This window comes from Peromyscus leucopus, chromosome 7 (genome assembly GCF_004664715.2).
Source record: "Peromyscus leucopus breed LL Stock chromosome 7, UCI_PerLeu_2.1, whole genome shotgun sequence".
In the NCBI taxonomy this organism is placed as follows: Eukaryota; Metazoa; Chordata; class Mammalia; order Rodentia; family Cricetidae; genus Peromyscus; species Peromyscus leucopus.
In genome coordinates, this window is record NC_051069.1 from 95,751,276 (window position 1) to 95,769,077 (window position 17,802).

Here is a 17,802-nt window from a genome sequence, read left to right on the forward strand (position 1 = left end):
CCAGATTTCTCTTTCTGTTAATTCTTTCTGTCTATCAGCCCCACCTATTTTTTCTCCTGCCTTGCTATTAGCCATCAGCTCTTTATTAGACCATCAGGTGTTTCAGACAGGCACAATAACACAGCTTTACAGAGTTAAACAGATGCAACATAAACAAAAGTAACACACCTTAAAATAATATTCCTCAACAAAAATGACCCAGAAAAATGTTCTCTTTTTGTGAAAGATTCTGGCATCCATTCTTCTTAAAATTTTTGATAAAATTATCAAATTATTTAACATTTTTTGAAATGAACATTTCTTTAATAAGTTTTCTTATGCATTTTCTTCATTCATTGACACCTGTCCAAAATCTTACTTGTTCTTACTTCATTCAAATAGCATCACTTATTAATACTCATAAAATAATACCTATTATACAAAATCTATGCTTTGGGACCTTATGTAATCTTAGAAATCTTGATTACTAGCAAACAAATTATGATGGCTCTTATACTGTATCCAACTCTGTCATCAAAGCCAATGAAAGGATGTTTATGTAAAGATAAGGAAGTAACAATAGAATTAAAGTTATAAGCCAATCACTATACTAAAATGTATACACACAAAACTCTATTGTATAGTGTCTTCATTTTACAGACACAGAAAGTAAAACTAAACAAACTCTAACAGATCTGCTTTCTAAAAATATTCTTTGTGTATGGGGGAGTGTATGTGCACAACATGCATGTGAGGGCAGAGGACGACTTCCCATGACTCAGTTCTCTCTTACTTTGCATTGAGGCAGGGTCTCTCATTTTTGCTGCTTTGTTATGTACACATATTTCTGACTGATTTTCCCATCTCCATCTCCCATCTCACCATGGGAGCACTTTGACTACAGGTCAGCGCTGCTGTATCTGGTTTTTCATATGGGTTCTATAGATAGAACTAAAGCCATCATATTTGTTCAGCAGTTGGTTTTTTTTCTCTCCTGAGACATTTCTATAGCCATACATACATATGTATACATGTATAGTTTTTAAATATTGTTGTTTCACTCATTTGCTCTTTGTTAGATTTGTTCTCCTTTGCCAATATTTTCTGACTATATAAGGGCAGAGGTCATTTTTTTGGTCTCAGTAAGTGTTCAAAAATCTGGTCTTGTTCTTATTTTTTTTATTAATATATGGGAAATTTAAAACTGATAATTTTTTTCGGGGGACAGGGTTTCTCTGTGTAGTTTTGTGCCTTTCCTGGATCTCGCTCTTGTAGACCAGGCTGGCTTCGAACTCACAGAGATCTACCTGCCTCCACCTCCCGAGTGCTGGGATTAAAGGCATGTGCCATCACTGCCCGGCTTGAAATTGATAATTTGATCTTGCTAGTTGTAATAAATCTTCTAAAATGAATGCAATCAAAGAAACACCAAACTATATTCTTTAAAAATAAGAATTTTAAGGCTAGGAAGATGACTCAATGTATAAAGTGCTTACTGTGCAATCATGGGACCTAAGCTGGGATTCCAGAATCCACATGTCAAATGCATGTGTGTGTGTGTGTGTGTGTGTGTGTGTGTGTGTGTGTGTGTGTGTTCCCAGCATTCTTACATTAAAATTAAGATGGCAAGACAGATAACCTAGTGTACACAATGAAGATCACACATCAAGAAACATTGTTTCAAGGCAAGGATGACACTGAAGTCCTATGGTCCACAGGCATGCCATGGTACCTGCATGCTTCCTCCACACATGAATGCACACACATGCACACGTCTCTTACCCACTTACACACAAAGATAAAAGGTATATAAATGATATCTAAATAATGCTGTCCTAAAGAGCACATGAACAGATTCCATATTTAATGTGGTAGACTGAACATGTTCTCTTATTTATGCATCTCTTATGCATTTGCATTTATGCAAAATGACAGTCAAGAAAGTAAAATATAGGGATTCACAGAGACAAAACAGGAGAGAATTCAGTAATCAAATGAACTCAACAAATATAGAAAACTTTAAAAGGGAGAAATCAGGGTTGGAGAGATGGCTCTGTGATTAAGAGCACTTACTACTCTTCCACAGGATCCAGTTCTGTTCCCAGCAGCCATGTAGGGCAGCTCACAGCAACCTTCAATGCCAGCTCCAGGGGATCCAAAGCCTCTAGTCTCTGAGGGCACCTGAAGACATATGCAAACACTCCCCCCAACACATGATTTAAAAATAAAAAAATTTAAAAGAAGAAAGTATAGTAACTGACTTAACAGACTCGAGGAACCCTATTCCCTGCAGAAATGGGGATTTTGGAGGTGAGAGCACTAGGAAGCAACAAGAGGACATCAGGCAGGCAGACTCTCAGAAAGGCATACAACTGGAGGGGCCACCAGACACTTCTGTGGGGCTGGGGTATGAAGGGTAAAAAGCAGGAAACTCAGTTTCAATATCTCTGGCTCCCCTCTGCTATCTCACTCATGTCATCAGGTACTTAGCCTTTTCCTAAGCCATCAGGAAACTGAGAAATGTTTTCTGGAGTTGGGTGATCATTCAGTATTTGTTTTCAATACAGTAAAAGCTGAAATCTGAGATGCCAAAATGAAAACAGGAATTGAAAGAAAGTTTATATGTTAAACTGGAACACTTGTGGATTCTATTTTTCCATATTAATGTTTTTTTGTTACCATACAAAATTATGGGTTTCATTATGACATTTTTTAAAGATATAGATCACTGAACTTATCCACCACCTCATTATCCCATCTTCCATCCTCCCCAATCATTTCCTTCTGACTTTGTCCCCATTCAGACTTTCATATATATATGCTCCCCCCCCTGCTTTTTTTTTTTTTTGGTTTTTCAAGACAGGGTTTCTCTGTGCCTGTCCTGGATCTCGCTCTGTAGACCAGGCTGGTCTCAAACTCATAGAGATCCACCTGGCTCTGCCTCCTGAGTGCTGGGATTAACCGCTCGGCTCATTCATATATATATACACACACACACACACATATATATATATGTGTGTGTGTGTGTGTGTGTATTTCTTAATATTTATTTGTGAGAGACACAAATTTCTTTCAAGTCCAAGAGAACAAATCTACATATTTACAACTAAGATAAGCCCTGTTTACAACTAAGATTTCAAGACAGCAGCAACAGACTTTACTTTTAGATACACACTGACATCAAGGAGTCTTCTCTATATAGGAAGAAAATCTTTAATACAAAAGACAGAGAATGGGCTAGGCATGGTGGTAGAATTCCTGTAACCTCAGCTTTCAAGAGGTAGAGATAGGAAGATTGTTAGTTTGGGACTAGCCTGGGATATATAGTGAGTTCAAGGCCAGCCCGAGCCACACATCAAAATCCCATTCTCTACAAAAATAGGGCCTGAATATAACTTATTGGTAAGGGCATGCCAAGGCCTGAGGACCATAAAACAAAACAAGCCAGACTGAAACAAACAAATAAAGACAAGGATGTCTTTAAGGAGAAAGAGTGACCTTACAGTACCCAACAGCCCTGACAGTGAGTCAGGTGGAGAAGAGAGGTATCTAAGTGACAGCTAGAGTGCAGAAGCCAGATGTGAAAACAAAACAAAATATAAACACATTAGAAACGAGGCAACCAATTTCTGGACAAACAACACACACAAGAAAGGAAATAGAATCATAGTACAGCTCTTGGTTCACCAACAATTAAAATAAAATTAACCAATTTAAATAAAAATGCATAAAGTCTACACTGGAAGAATAGTAGGAAAGGTGGGTATGTGAGAGAGGAATAATTGAAGAGAACTCTCTTCATTTTCCTTGGGAAGAAGAAAACAGATAACTAACAATATCTAAACATTTTCAGCAGAAGCTTCCTAAAGAACAGCAAAATAAAAATAGCTGCTGTTGAGCAATAGGGACCAGCTACTTGCCAAGCTAACCAAGGAACCACTGTTGAACATATTATAAATTTTGTGGACAGTTTTAGCTTTTATAATCATATAAATATTTCTGTAATAAAAATAAACAATTAAAAGCGAATGATATCAGTCTGGTTGAGACTCAGTGTCACACATAGGGTGAAATCAATCTAGAATAGGCAAGTCTGTACTTTCTAGCTCTAAACTTCAGCATGGGCATTGCTTGACCTGTATTTAGGTTCTGGTTGTCTTTTGATTCACTTTACAGGTTATATACAATACCAACCTGAAGAGATCCGTCTGTGGAGAGGAGGCAGAATCAGATACCAAAGGTGCTAATTGTTATTAAGTGACACAATAGAGTTAATAAAAATAATATAAGTGGAAAAGTAGTGGGATGCATTGCTATATAGTGCAAGTGACTTTGTTCTGAATAAAAGCAGATCACAGACCTAAAATCTACACTAGTCCTTAGCCCAGGGAGGAAGTAGCATGCTCTGATGTAGACACAGACCCCAGCATTCCGTGAGCAGCTGATGCTATGCTCAGCAAGGGCAATGACCTCCTGTTGTCTGGACTTCAGCCTCATTACTTTGTACCATCTGCCTCTCAGTACTTCAAATTCAAAGTCTGGCAGCTCAAGGTAGGAAGGGTATACCCTGGGTCTCTACAGGTACTTTCCAGAACTACATTCAAATAAAGAAATGTTGTCAGCATCTTCATTATATATCAGTATTATAGTTATTAAAGCAGTAAAGCCTGGTTTGTACAGAATAAAACATAAGAAAGGGAGCACCCTGGCTTTCTGACCCAGTGTGTTTCAGGTTATTCTCTAATAGAAGCATATGTTCACAAAGCTGATATCAGCTAGATAAAAATTTTCAAGGGTCAACCTGGGGTTCAGGGCATGTAGAGGGCACTGTCAAATTTCAGTTTCTGGAGATCATGTACTCAGCTTTAAACTGGGGCTGCTGAATCCTTGCCCTAGGCAGTCATGGTCATTCAAATACAACCCCTGACAAAGGAGAAGCCTATTGGCAGTTGTGGATGCCTACTTCTTTCCCTGGGTAAAAAGCCAGTGCTCTGTTGCCTACCTTGAGTTCATCTTTGCTCTGGAAGTTGTCTAAAAGGTGTTGGTAATGGGTGTCACACATCTGACGGAGCAATGAGAGGAGGCAGGACACATATTCGCCCTGGGAACCAATCCAAAACAAAAACAAAACAAAAACACTTAGCACAGCCAGTCACAGGGGCTTTGTTCTCCAAATCACAGAGGGTAAGAAGAGAAGGGAGGGTTTGAGATGGCCCCAAATGTTCATGGAGAAAGGTGACAACTGTGTTCCTGAAAATGAACTTTTTTCTAGGAGTGTTTTGGAGTTTTAATAAAGTTTCTGTAGCACAGGGATATTAAAAAACCTTCACGTATAACATCGAGTATTGCAAAGTGAAGTATTACTATTTTCTCTACAGCAAAGTTTTGGCTAAATAGTCTTTTATCATAAGAGTACAATACTGAAGTCTATAGAGGCTACTTGGAAAGGGAGCCTCTCCTCTGGGCAAAGCTTGGATCATCTGCTGGGAGAAGGCAGGCAGCCCTTCAACAAGGACATTCTGGGGAAAGGCAGCTCAGCTGGGAAAATGGGACATAGGTGATCAAAAGAAAGGCAAAACAATCAAAGTTGATCTTTGGGAGGGAACAAGCTATGAACTTCAAAGCATATTTAAGTATAATTATGAGTCTTTTAAGTCAATGAAGGTACATTAAAAAAAAAAAACAAAAACAAAAACAAAATCCCAATGCTTTAAGGATTCCAAAGACCATGCTATGGCAGTTATTGGCATGGTGCATGGTTCTTTTTTTGTTTTTTTCTTTTTCTTTTTTTGGTTTTTCAAGACAGGGTTTCTCTGTGTAGCTTTGCGCCTTTCTTGGAACTCACTCTGTAGCCCAGGCTGGCCTCGATCTCACAGAGATTCTCCTGCCTCTGCCTCCCAAGTGCTGGGATTAAAGGCGTGCGCCACCACTGCCTGGCTGGCCTGGTTCTTATAAGGCTGTCTCCTCAGAAAAGAAAAAGTATTTTACTTAGATGATTTTCAAGTGTTTCTGAATTCACAAAAATTTGACAGTAGCCTTTAAACTTATCAAATCCTTTCTAGAGCCCTGAAACTACACAAAATCTACACATGTATATGAACTTCAGTTTTATCTGAAAATGGGCATAAGAAGTCATAATTAATTTGCTGTAGAGGTCAGATGAGTTTGTGTGTGTGTGTGTGTGTGTGTGTGTGTGTGTGTGTGTGTGTGTAGCATTGAAGCACAAAGTCTAATACATAAAAGGAACCCAACAAACTATAGCTATAATCATAAAGAAATGGATGGCTTCATTAGTAACACTTGTCAAATGCTTCAAGCAGGGTCAGATCCCCTAGCAAGGGCTGTGTAAATGTTGATTAGAAGGCCGGGCTGTCAGGACATGTCAGGGTACATAGTTATTTTACTACAATGAGCGTGCTCTCAACAGGGGCTTTCTAACAAAAACCTCACTCAACTTTCCTAATGGGATTTTACATGCTGTGATTCTTTCACTGCTCATTAAGGCCATTTCTGTTCTAAGCTGAAGTTCTAGATTTCTCTTCAGGACAGTCCATTTTAATAGAATTGCTTAATATAGTTAATTATCTTATCAGCCCATAAGTCTCTTACTTAAGCTTTCTCATCTCTACTTGAATTACAGACATATTGATGACAGATTAAAAGTTCTTCATCTGAAATCTTTGGCATCTAATTTGTTGAAGTTTACTTTAGAATCTGTTCTAGAACAGATGGACTGTCTGATTTGCAATCCTGACATCCTACTTCTTTCAATACAAATGAGTTCCTGTTTATGTCTATTCCTAGGCTGTCACACTGAGGAACACCACAGACCTGTGCAATAGACAATGCCTATGGTAAAAAATTACTAAGTATTGTTTTTCAACAGGGGCTCTTAATGAAGGAGACACTTTTTCCAGGCCGAATGGTCCAGAACACATGCTCACCCTAACATGCTAGAGTTTGGCTTGTTCCCAGAGATGACTTGTTCAAAGAGAGTTCTATCATCTCTCATCTTCCAACTGAAAGAGTTCATAGAAACCGTTTATCTTGTTACCACACAAGGGCTAGAAAATTCACTCTGGATATGCAAGTGGGGTCAGGTGCCAAGGGTTCTGTCTCTACCCATCTGAGATGCTTTCCTAGTATGTTTCTCTCCTAATTATGTCATATAAATTCATTACTTAGCAACACCTCTGATATTCTACCACATCATATTTTTCTTGATGTTATAAATTTAGATGCATATACTATGGACTAAACCAACTAATTTGTAGAACCAAAAAAATTATTCTGTCCTATATATCATTTAGGAGAGCTTTAAGTGAGGTTTCCTACAAGGGATGGCCTGCCTATCTTTTATCTTTAGCCTTTTCCTACAGCTTTATTATATCATTGCTTCAATCGACATTTATAGAAAGTGACTTGGCTTAACTGAAAATATGGTAGGGAAACCACACAAGAAACATTCCTTGAATCTTCCTTAAACTAGGCCCCTGGGAGTATGAAACTAGAGCTTTCAGAGAGGTGGAGGGGGTAAGACTCGAAAGAAGAGGGTGGCATGCTGACAACCATGCAGGGAGGAGGCTGAGATGACAATGGTGGGGTGGTGAGATAGGAGTGATGCGAGGAGCCCCAGGTTAGAAAAGAAAGCAAGAACACCTCAGTGTTAGTTACTAACAGTGATCTCTGCTGTGCACTGCGGGCACCGCTGCCCTCTTACCGCCTCCTGAGCATGTGATTTACTCATGATGGTGAGTAGAGTCTGTAAGAGCACATCCAGGAGGCTTTCCACCATCATCTCTACCTCCTCCATGACATCTGCCTCCTGGAGTGAGCAGTGAAAGAGCACACCATTAGCATTAGGCCAAGCAGATGTTCAGCTAGTAGTACTTACTAAGCCGCATCAGCAGTGAGCTTTTTGACTAGATCTCTAACACTGACCTCTCAGACTCACCAAGATGAAGTATATAAGGAACCCAGGACAATGGTTTTGGGAGGAGGCAAGACATGCCTGTCTCTGCTGTCTAGGCATGGAAGCTGAGGCCTTGCCTTTCCTAATGCCATGCACAAATTTCAATCTCAGGCAGACACATTAATTTTGACATACAGGACAGAGATGAATTTTCCCTAGTACAGTGAAAAGAAAGCATACCTCTACTGACACTGAGAAATGATAAAGTTTGAAAAATGGTAAAGTTGCACCCCAGAGTGTGGCAGGAACTTTTTTTTTACTAGTGCAGGCATCTTTTTTTATGAAGTCCCTTTCTTTCCTTTCTTTTATTCACTACTTGTAATTTTTGCAAACCTTCTCTGTGGCCATTTCTAGTTCCTCAGTCTGTTGCTGTTCCCACCTCATCTGAAAGATTCTATTCTCAATCCATCTTTCTCTTGACAGCTTTATAAAAACAGAACATGCCTTCTCATTATAGGCTACTTCCCAGTTATTAGAATTTTAGAAGAGTTTGTATTACCCTTTCATAGACATCACATATTCATTCCAAACTTTTTAGGATAGCTTTAATTATCTCTCAAAGAGATTCCCATTGTCCCTTCTCCAAAATATATTTAAAATCTTTATTTTGGGTGCCTGTGTGGTTTATGTGTAGTACACATGTATGCAGGTGCACACAGCTGTATGCACACATATGGAGGCCAGAAGTTGACACCAGATGTCTTCTATTTTTCTTTTCACCACCACCATCATCGTCGTCTGAGACCAAGTCTTCAACTGAACCTAGAGTTTGCCATTTCATCCAGAATGGCTGGCCAGCAAGCCTCCTGGATCTTCCTGTTCCTCCATTCATTCTCTCCCCACAGTGTTGGGCTTATAGACATATGCACCATCATACCAGTTTTTACACGGTTGCTAAGAGATCCAAATTCATACCTTGGTGCCTGCAAAGCAAGCACTTTAAACACTGAGCCATCTCCCCAGACCTTCAAAATATTTGTACCACTACTGATCATAATGATCATCCTCTATTAAACATTTACTATGTGCCATTCACTGTTTGAGAACCCGACTATACTAAGTTTAGTGAAACTATCTCTGATCTCACAGAGGTTAAATTTACCCATTCACCAAATATAATTATATTCTACCCTATTTCACATAAGGAATTAGCTCTTGAGTGTAGAGTAATCTTTGCCATCTATCAAAGTGATTATAACACTCTTTTCCTATGATACAGGTTTGGGCAATTGTAGTCAACTAATTATACTCAGCTCTCTACTTTTCCAAATACAACAAAACTACATCCTTCAGGTTTTTCACTGGTTTCCATTTTTTTCCTTTAAAAAATTCTTCAATTTCTCCCTACCTGCCCCCCCTCTTTTTAAGCAATAAGCTATCTCATATATGACCTGTACTTCTGTAGATACTATGTGTTTGGTATGGCTTCTATGAGGTCTGGCGGAAAGGAGAGTTGCCAGGTCTTGTCTGGAGCACAAAGCAAACAATAGGGTCACTACAACCATTACAGTCACTTTTTGACAAGTTGGGCCTCTGTCATTAGACAGTACTTTAATTCAGGATAGTAGAGCTCCCTTTTGGGGTTTCAGTCTTTTGCTCAATGAGGCATGCCTTTGTTTTAGGTGCCTCCTTTTGCTTCACCTACGTAGTCTAGCTTTGGATGTTATCACCTGGACTATGCCCTTTATTTTAAATGCACTTCAAATTTTATTCTAGGAGCATTAACTTTATAAAAATTATGTAATAAAACCCATGCTTTTTCTCATTCTCTTTATAGCTTTCCTAAATCTCCCAATTTCCTAAATCTCTAAAAAAAGAAAAAGAAAATAAATTCCACTCTCTCACCCATGCCTTTACTCTTCTCCTACCCCAATCTCTCTCCTACTACCACATATTTCCTCAAAAAAAAAAAAATAAAAGAGAGAGAGAAAAGAAGATAAAACATTAGTTGAAACCTGACCCTCTAAAGAATGATTCTACACCCACAGAGCACTCTATGGGTAGCATACAGCTATTGCATATCCTGACCTCATCTAGCAAGATGTAAAGATGCCATAGGTGGAATCAAGCTGTCTGAAAGCTGAAAGAAAAGTCTGAATAAGCAAGCTTCCTCTGCCCCCTAGATTGGGTCTGCTTTCTGGTATTTGTATTTATAATCCTAAGAAAACTCCAAAGAATCTAGAATTAATACCTTTTGATAGTAACAGAAGATGGAACAAAACTGGGCTTTCTGATCCGAGGGAAATTATGTATCTGTGTACATTTATAGTAGTATAACAATTAAAATAGTATAACAATTAATATACCAAGAATGTATTGTACTGAGAAACCCGTGGGCACACAGAGATTTCCATTCATTCTGGCACTTTCTTTTCACCAATAAAAGCATCTCTGACTGAGAAATGAACCAAGTGATGACTGTTGGTCTGCTCCTGACTACAATAACATAAGATCAAGGCAGAGATAAGTGGGGACAGGTGGGGGGTCACTACCAGAGAGCTGGTCTTGACGATGGAGAAGATACTGCCCAGAATCCCTGAGCAGATTAGCAGCTCTTTCTGCTGCCTCAGGTGAAGATGAATGTGATGAAGAACCACAGGAAGCAGGATGCGACGGGATTCTAGGAAAGAAAACAGAGATGAGGTTGTCCATTGGAGGACAGCTAACTATTGCTAGAAGACAGTGGTACTGTGGGACTTAAAGGAGATGAGTTTAAGAATAGAGTTATAGTAGAGGTTACCCCCTTTGAAAAATCTAAAAATCCTGGGCCTAGAAACTGTAAGCCATTCTATGGTTCTCTTTTTTTCTTCATTATTATTTTAGATCCCTACACTATAATGACATTTGATAGCTTTTGACTTCGCTTAATTGGAAAGTTAAAATGCATGGGTGGGGTGGAGAGAGAGGAAACTATGTGAAGAGATTTTATAAACCATTTTATTTTCTAGGATAAAAGCCTAGGAACAAAGCCTGCAGTTTTTGCTAGAGGTTACAAAGCAGTTTCAGATTAGAAAACGTGGCAGTACCTTGTGTATGTTCTGGAACTCTGTCCTCTGAGCATGACAGCTATTGTCATTCCTTAATCAGAGCAGCTGTAATTAGCCACAAGAGAGCCTCAGGATTTGACCTGGTGGCATTCCTTATGGCATGGGGGAGGGTCATCAGGGCATCCCTGGAGGCTCCAGCCACTCCCCCTGTGCCCCCTCCTAGCTGCATCTAATTCAGCTCTGGCTGTACACGGCTCAGGGAAGAACCAGAGTATACAGGTGAAAGGTTCACTGAAGATTGTACCTATGCGGCTCTAGGGAAGTTGTTAATCCATGTTGGGGTGAGACTTTTCAGTAATGAAGCTGTTCTGGAGTCACCCATGTGAGTAACCTCTCACCCACACTCCTGTATGCCCAGTAAATTTGTTGGTTCATAAAAAAAAAAAAAAAAAGATGTAAATAGAAGCCTGCTTCCAAAGGATATCTTTTCAATGATTAAGCTCCAAATTAAAAGTAGTTAGTTTTAGCTGGGCTGTGGTAGTGCATGCCTTTAATCCTAGTACTTGGGAGGCAGAGGCAGGAGGATCTCTTTGAGGTTAGCTTGGTTTACAAAGCAAGTTCCAGGACAGCCAGAGCTGTTATACAGAGAAACCTTGTCTCAAACAACAACAACACGAAAACAAAATAAACAAACAAAAAAGTAGTTGTTTATAGTGAAAAATCCATGTGAATGTCACACTTATGAACTATGATGATTAGATTTGTAGGCTTATTAGGAATTTCTAATTGTCCCTCATCATGCCACGGCTAAGTAGTCTACCACTCCTATTCTGGTATGGATTCACCTTGTCAAATCTTTTTTCTGTCACAGGCTTGGTAGACTGCTATTGGTAATGTTCACAACAACAAATGGAACAGGAGTATAACCTTAGCCTGTCATAGCCTTTGATAACTAGTGAGCTCTTACGCCAATATCTTTTTTTTTTTCTTCTTCATGTTGCCAGAATAGCACGTCATGAAAAAGAAACCATGTTTGGAACCCCTAATTCAGACAGGCTGAATGATATTCAAGCTCCCTTACTGATAAAAGTTCTTAAGCAGACTGACTCCTCTCACAAGCTTGATTTTCTCCTGTGTAGAATGGGGTGTTAAAGGCCTTTTCTACTAAATACAATGCAAGTGTGAACATGTTTCTGACACCCTAAACTCTTGTGTGGTAGTGACTGTGCACCCCTGCAGATACTGTCCCCTACCTGTCCATACTGATTCAGTTGGATTATTAATAATACAAGCCATTGGAAAATATAATTTACTGTTTATGTTTGATCATAGTTGAGTTCCACATGAACTTCAGAAATAATTTCTTTCATTTTTATTTTATGCATATAGGTTTTTTGTCTGCATTCCACATATATTCAGTGTCCACAGAGGTCAGAAGAGGGGACTGGATTAACTGGAATTGGAATTGCAGATGGTTAATGCTGGAAATTGAAGCTAGGTCATCTGGAAAAGCAGTCAGTGCTCTTAACCACTAAACCATCTCTCCAGCCCCCAGAAATAAAAAAAATTAAGCCAAAGATAAATTATATGACATATAAGAGATTTTGACTGTTTTGTCAAATTTTATAATATGTTAAAAAAGAACAGATAGTTCTATATTTAAAAGGATGTCTGGATTTTAAAAAGCTATTATATTTTAGATCAAAACATAAATACAGTAGGATTAATAACAAGCAATAGCTGCTTTCAGATAATATAGCAGTTTATTGTTAGAACATGCCAGAGAAGACACCAGATTGTATGTTCAGAGTATGTAAGAATTGGTTATATGACATCACTGGCAAAGAGCATCTATAACTTGAACATTGAATTAGAGTAAAATGCAAATGAAAATTTGGTGGTGGATTATCATAAAATCTAATTATATAGTCCAACATTACATGAGTTTTAAGAAAAAATTTTCTTAAGTGATCATGTAAAACAGCTGAACACATAAAACAATAACAGAAATAAAGCAGTTAGCTGCTTCATTTTCTGTATCTCTTAAAAGTGACTTTTTTTAAACAGCAAATAAAGGAAGAGTTGTAAGCAGTGGGTTTAGTGACTACGTCTAAATCATTGACAACAGTTTTCAATCTGAGGCAGAAGAAAGAAGTTTATCAACAACAGTTATTGGAGAAGGGCTGACTTCTTCAATGGCAGTGTTACTATTACTGCTCTGCACCGGTAGAGCTGAGTTAATGGAAATATCTCCTTAGTATTCCAAGTGTATACAGCATTGAACTAATCAGTTGTTCTTTTTCATTTTTTTATTTAATTTTTTTTCATTTTACATTAACAACCCCTGTTCCCCCTCCCTTCCTTTCTTTCATCCCCCCCCACCGCACCTCTATCCCTTCCTCATAGCGGGTAAGGCCTCCCTTGGGCAGTCAACACAGGCTGATATACCAAGTTGGGGCAGGACCAAGCCCCTCCCCACTGCATCATGGCTGAGTAAGGCATCAGCACCACAGGGAAAGGGTTCTAAAAAGCCAGTTTGTGTACCCTGAATAAATCCTGGCCCCATGCCAGGGGATCCACAAACACATCAAGCCAGACAATTGGCACCCACATACAGAGGGCCTAGTGCGTTCCCATGCAGGCTCCCCAGCTGTCAGTCCAGAGTCCATGAGCACTAGCTTGGGTCAGCTATCTCTGTTTTTTTTCCCATCATGATCCTGACCCCCCCCCCACTACTATAATCCCTCCTCCCTCTCTTCAGAGAGGAAGAGCAATGAAAGAAGTATCTTGACAGTGAACCATTAAGGAGTTAGGGAGAAATCTGGAGCTAGGGAAATTCTCAGGAACTCACAAGATTGCCCCAGCTAAGATTCATAGCAATGGTGGAGAGGGTGCTTGAACTAGCCTCCCCCGTACTCAGATTGGTGTCCACCCTAATTGTCATCATAGAACCTACATCCAGTGACTGATGGAAGCAGATGCAGAGACCCACAACCAACCACTTGGCCAAGCTCCTGGAATAAGTTGTTCTTATACTTGGAAGTTAAACTTCAAAAATTAACACATAAAATTCTAATTATGAAAATTCAGATAGCTGTTTTGCTGATGCTTCAGATTTATTCTTGTGCTTGGAGGCTTATTCTAGGACAGTATCCTACTTAAATAATCAGGCTCATATCTGATACGGCTGAAAGGTTTAACTTGATCACAAGCAATATAGTTACATGGATAAATCCAAAGGCTCTTTGACTCCTGATTTATAGTTAGGCTGTGCTGACCTCCCAGGGAATATGATAGGCTTTCTGTCCACTTCTATTGACAGAGAGAGAGAGAGGAGAGGGGGAGGGGGAAGGGAGGGGAGAGGAGAGGAGAGGAGAGGAGAGGAGGAGAGGAGAGGAGAGGAGAGAGGAGAGGAGAGGAGAGGAGGAGAGGAGAGGAGAGGAGAGAGGAGAGGAGAGAGGGAGGGAGAGAGAGAGGGAGGGAGGGAGGGAGGGAGAGAGAAAGAGAGAAGAATATGAATCTATCTGACTGGTGAGCCAAAAAAAAAAAAAAAAAAAAAAAAAAAAAAAAAAAAAAAAAAAAAAAAAAAAAAAAAGCAAGCACAGGTTTTTCAGGGCCTTTTTAACTTCCTTGGCTTGTCCTCGTCTTCTGTCTTCTTGGACTGGACCCGCTTGCTTCTTTTGTTCTCTCTCCTTCCCCTGGGTACTTTGATCTGACCACTGTTGTGACAGGATCCCACAGCCAGGACATGGCTGTACCTGTGGCCTGGAGACAAAGGACCTCCTACCACACACTGACTCTTTATGTTCCTATCAAATTCATACATCAAAACCTATTCTCCATGTGACAGTATTTGAAGTGGGAAACTTTCTGGTGATAAGGTCAGGAGGGCCTTATCCTCATGAATGAAATTAGTACCTTATCTCTCCTTTGAGACAGGTCTCATTATACAGGCCAGCCTGGCCTGGAACTTGATAATGTAGATAGGACAGGGTGGTTTTGAACACACTGAGAGCTGCCCGTCTCTGCCCCCTAAGTACTGAGATTAAAAGTGTGTACCACCTCTCCTGGATGAGACTAGTGCCCCTTAAAAAGAGATCTCAGAAAGCTTTCTTGCTCCTCCTGTAAGGTAATAAAACAGAGAAGAGAGATGTCTATGAAACAGGAAGTAGGTTCAACTAGACATCAAGTCTACCGGTACCTTGATCCTGGACTTTCTAATCTTTACAACTGTAAAAATTAAGTATTTGTGCTTTTTTTTTTTGCTTTTCGAGACAGAGTTCCATTTAACCCAGGCTGACTTCAAACGTGCTATGAAGCCAAGGATGACCTTTACTTTTCTTTAACTTTTTCTTTATTTTTTAACTTTCTCTCTACTTACAATTTATCTATTCTTTGTGTCATGCATCTCCATCCCATTCATTTCCCCGTCCCTTTGTATCTGCCCTTGCAACCTCCCCACAAAATAAAATAAAATAAAATAAAATTTAAGAGGAAAGAAAAAAAGGAAAAATCAGTCTTGTCACGGAAACTATAGTGTGACACAGTGAGTCACACAGTTTCCCTTTTACCCATTTATCTTTACGTGCAAGTGTCATGGTCTGGTTCGAGGCCTCTGGTTTCTGCTGCACTGTTGATGCTGGGCCCTCACTGGGACTCCTCTTGGATATCCTGTTGTTGCCCTGTGTTGTGGAGATCCTGCAGCTTTGGGTCTGCAGGACCAGCCCCTTCATGTGCTCCAGCAGATCACAGATGGGGTGATGTTGGGGTGGGCCAACTCATAACCCTGGTGCTGGGCCTGGGTAGTTGCAGGGTTGGTCAGTTCATCAGCTTTCCCTTGTCCTCACCACCAGGGTGAGCTCTCCTGCATTGCCCTGGCTAGTTCACCCCTTGCATGGATGAGCAAGGGGCTGGGGGGCAGTTCTCCTGCTTTCATGTCCTCAGGGTCGGTTCTCCAGAACCTCCACATTTAGGACCAGCTCTACTGTGTTTCCCAGGCATGGCAGTGTTTTTGTGTGCGTTTTCCCCTCCCCATGCTGCCACATGACAGATGAGTAATGGGACAGCTCTCCCATGCTCACAACTTCAGGGCTGGCTCACCCGGGACCTTTACTTTTCATGTGCTGAGTTACAGGCATGTGTCATGTCCCCCTTTAAAAAATATATATATATATTTACACACACACACACACACACACACACACACACACACACACACAGTCTTACTATGTAACTCAGGCTGGTTTCAACTCACAGAGATCCACCTGGCATCATATCCAGCACTATTGTTTGTAAGCCATCCAGTTTACGCCCTATGAGTACACCCTAAAGTACAGGTTCCTAAGAGAAAATTGTGAAAGAGGCAGTGGGTCTAGGTCTTAGCTGAATGTCTCATATAGTTGACTAAAATCTCTACACTTTAAGGCTCACTAGTTTCTTACATCATGGCTGTTAAACTGATATTTTGATCAGTTTAAACTTGGCTACCATCCTGGAAGGGAAGAAATAAACTCTGACTCTCGACTTAATTTACCTGAAAAAGAAAATAGGCGACTATCCACTGTCCTGGCGATGGACTGCAGCTTCACCACGTCCATTGACTGTCCGATGTGCACAGTGCTAGGCATGCTTCCCAGTGTACCTCTCACAAACTCTGCTACCTCTTGCACAGTAAACATTTGCAGCAGCTCGTCAAAGATGGTAGGGAAAGAATTAAGTAGTGCAGCCTGTGGGAGCAAGTAAAGCTGTGGTTAGCTCAAACTTAGATTTGTGCTTATCTTGTATGTTCAAAGGTATGAGGTTGAAAGAGTTTCAGAAGGCACTATAGCACCCCTGCCTTGAGAGGGTTCTTCCCTGGCCCTTGACTGTACTCAGTCCTATAGCACTCTTGGAGCATAGGGAAAGGAAATCCAAAAATGAAACCAGGGATTTTTACTAGGGCTCAGGCCATTTGAAGCTTTCACAACTTGCCAAGCATTTGCAGAGAAGAGAAGGAAGTATAAAGAGAACTTTGCACAACGTAGCTTAAGACAAACAGCTATTTTTCCTCAAAAAAGATTTAAACGTTTCATCTTTATGATTAAGCTCTTGACTTTTCAGTTTTAGTTTCCAACATAAGCCAGAAACCTCTAAGAAAGGGAAAAGCAATCGAAAGCTGAGTGCCTTCAAGCAGTACTAGCTGGACTCCATCAATAGCAGTAACCTAGGTTTAAGAACTAGACCATTTTCCAGGGATAGTGATATTTGTATATGATCATGTAATCTGAAGAATACATAAATTATTTTCTAATATGTGATCTCTGGCAGTCTCAAGTATAATTCAAAAGTATGGGAAACATGGATTCATTCAGTTATAAACTCTTAAGGACTACTGATAATGCTGACTTAGAATTCAGTGACTCAGATGACCCAAACAAAAGAGGAGCACGGAGGGAGAGGGAGAGAGAAGACACATGTGCATGTGGGCTTCCAGGATCTGAGCTCTGTAAGCGAGATGGGGTCTCTTGAGAAAAATGTAACAATTTATTTTAACGAGGTGGGGGAAGCATGATGGCATTAGTAGTTTTATTTATTCATTTATTTAAATCACATTTATTTATTTATTTAGTGGGGGAGCACATGCTCATGTGGAGGTCAGAGGACAACTTATGGGAGTTGGTTCTCTCACTTCACCACGTGAGACCTGGAGATCAAACTCAGGTCATCAGGGTTGGCATCATGAGCCTTTACCTGCTGAGCCATCTTGCTGCCCCAATCTGATAATACTGATCCATAATTTTTGAGAGGCAGAACACTATAGGAGAAAAATAATAGATTTTTAAATTAGACACATATGAGTTCAAATTCCAGCTTTAAGCCAGGTTT

At 40.0% G+C, this 17,802-nt stretch overlaps 1 protein-coding gene across 6 annotated transcripts in view; it reads right to left on the minus strand.

The window, feature by feature from the left end:
• Dock3 (dedicator of cytokinesis 3) overlaps positions 1-17,802 on the minus strand; it is a 351,820-nt gene that overhangs the window by 77,746 nt on the left and 256,272 nt on the right. For 5 of the 6 annotated variants that reach the window (XM_028895351.2, XM_028895350.2, XM_028895349.2 and 2 more), the window contains 4 exons: positions 16,472-16,664; positions 10,444-10,571; positions 7,658-7,804; positions 4,982-5,080 (listed from right to left, as the gene is read on the minus strand). In XM_028895351.2, the coding sequence (XP_028751184.1) occupies positions 4,982-5,080; positions 7,658-7,804; positions 10,444-10,571; positions 16,472-16,664 (567 nt within the window). The remainder of the gene's footprint in view (positions 1-4,981; positions 5,081-7,657; positions 7,805-10,443; positions 10,572-16,471; positions 16,665-17,802) is intronic. The other variant, XM_028895352.2, reaches the window with a different exon arrangement.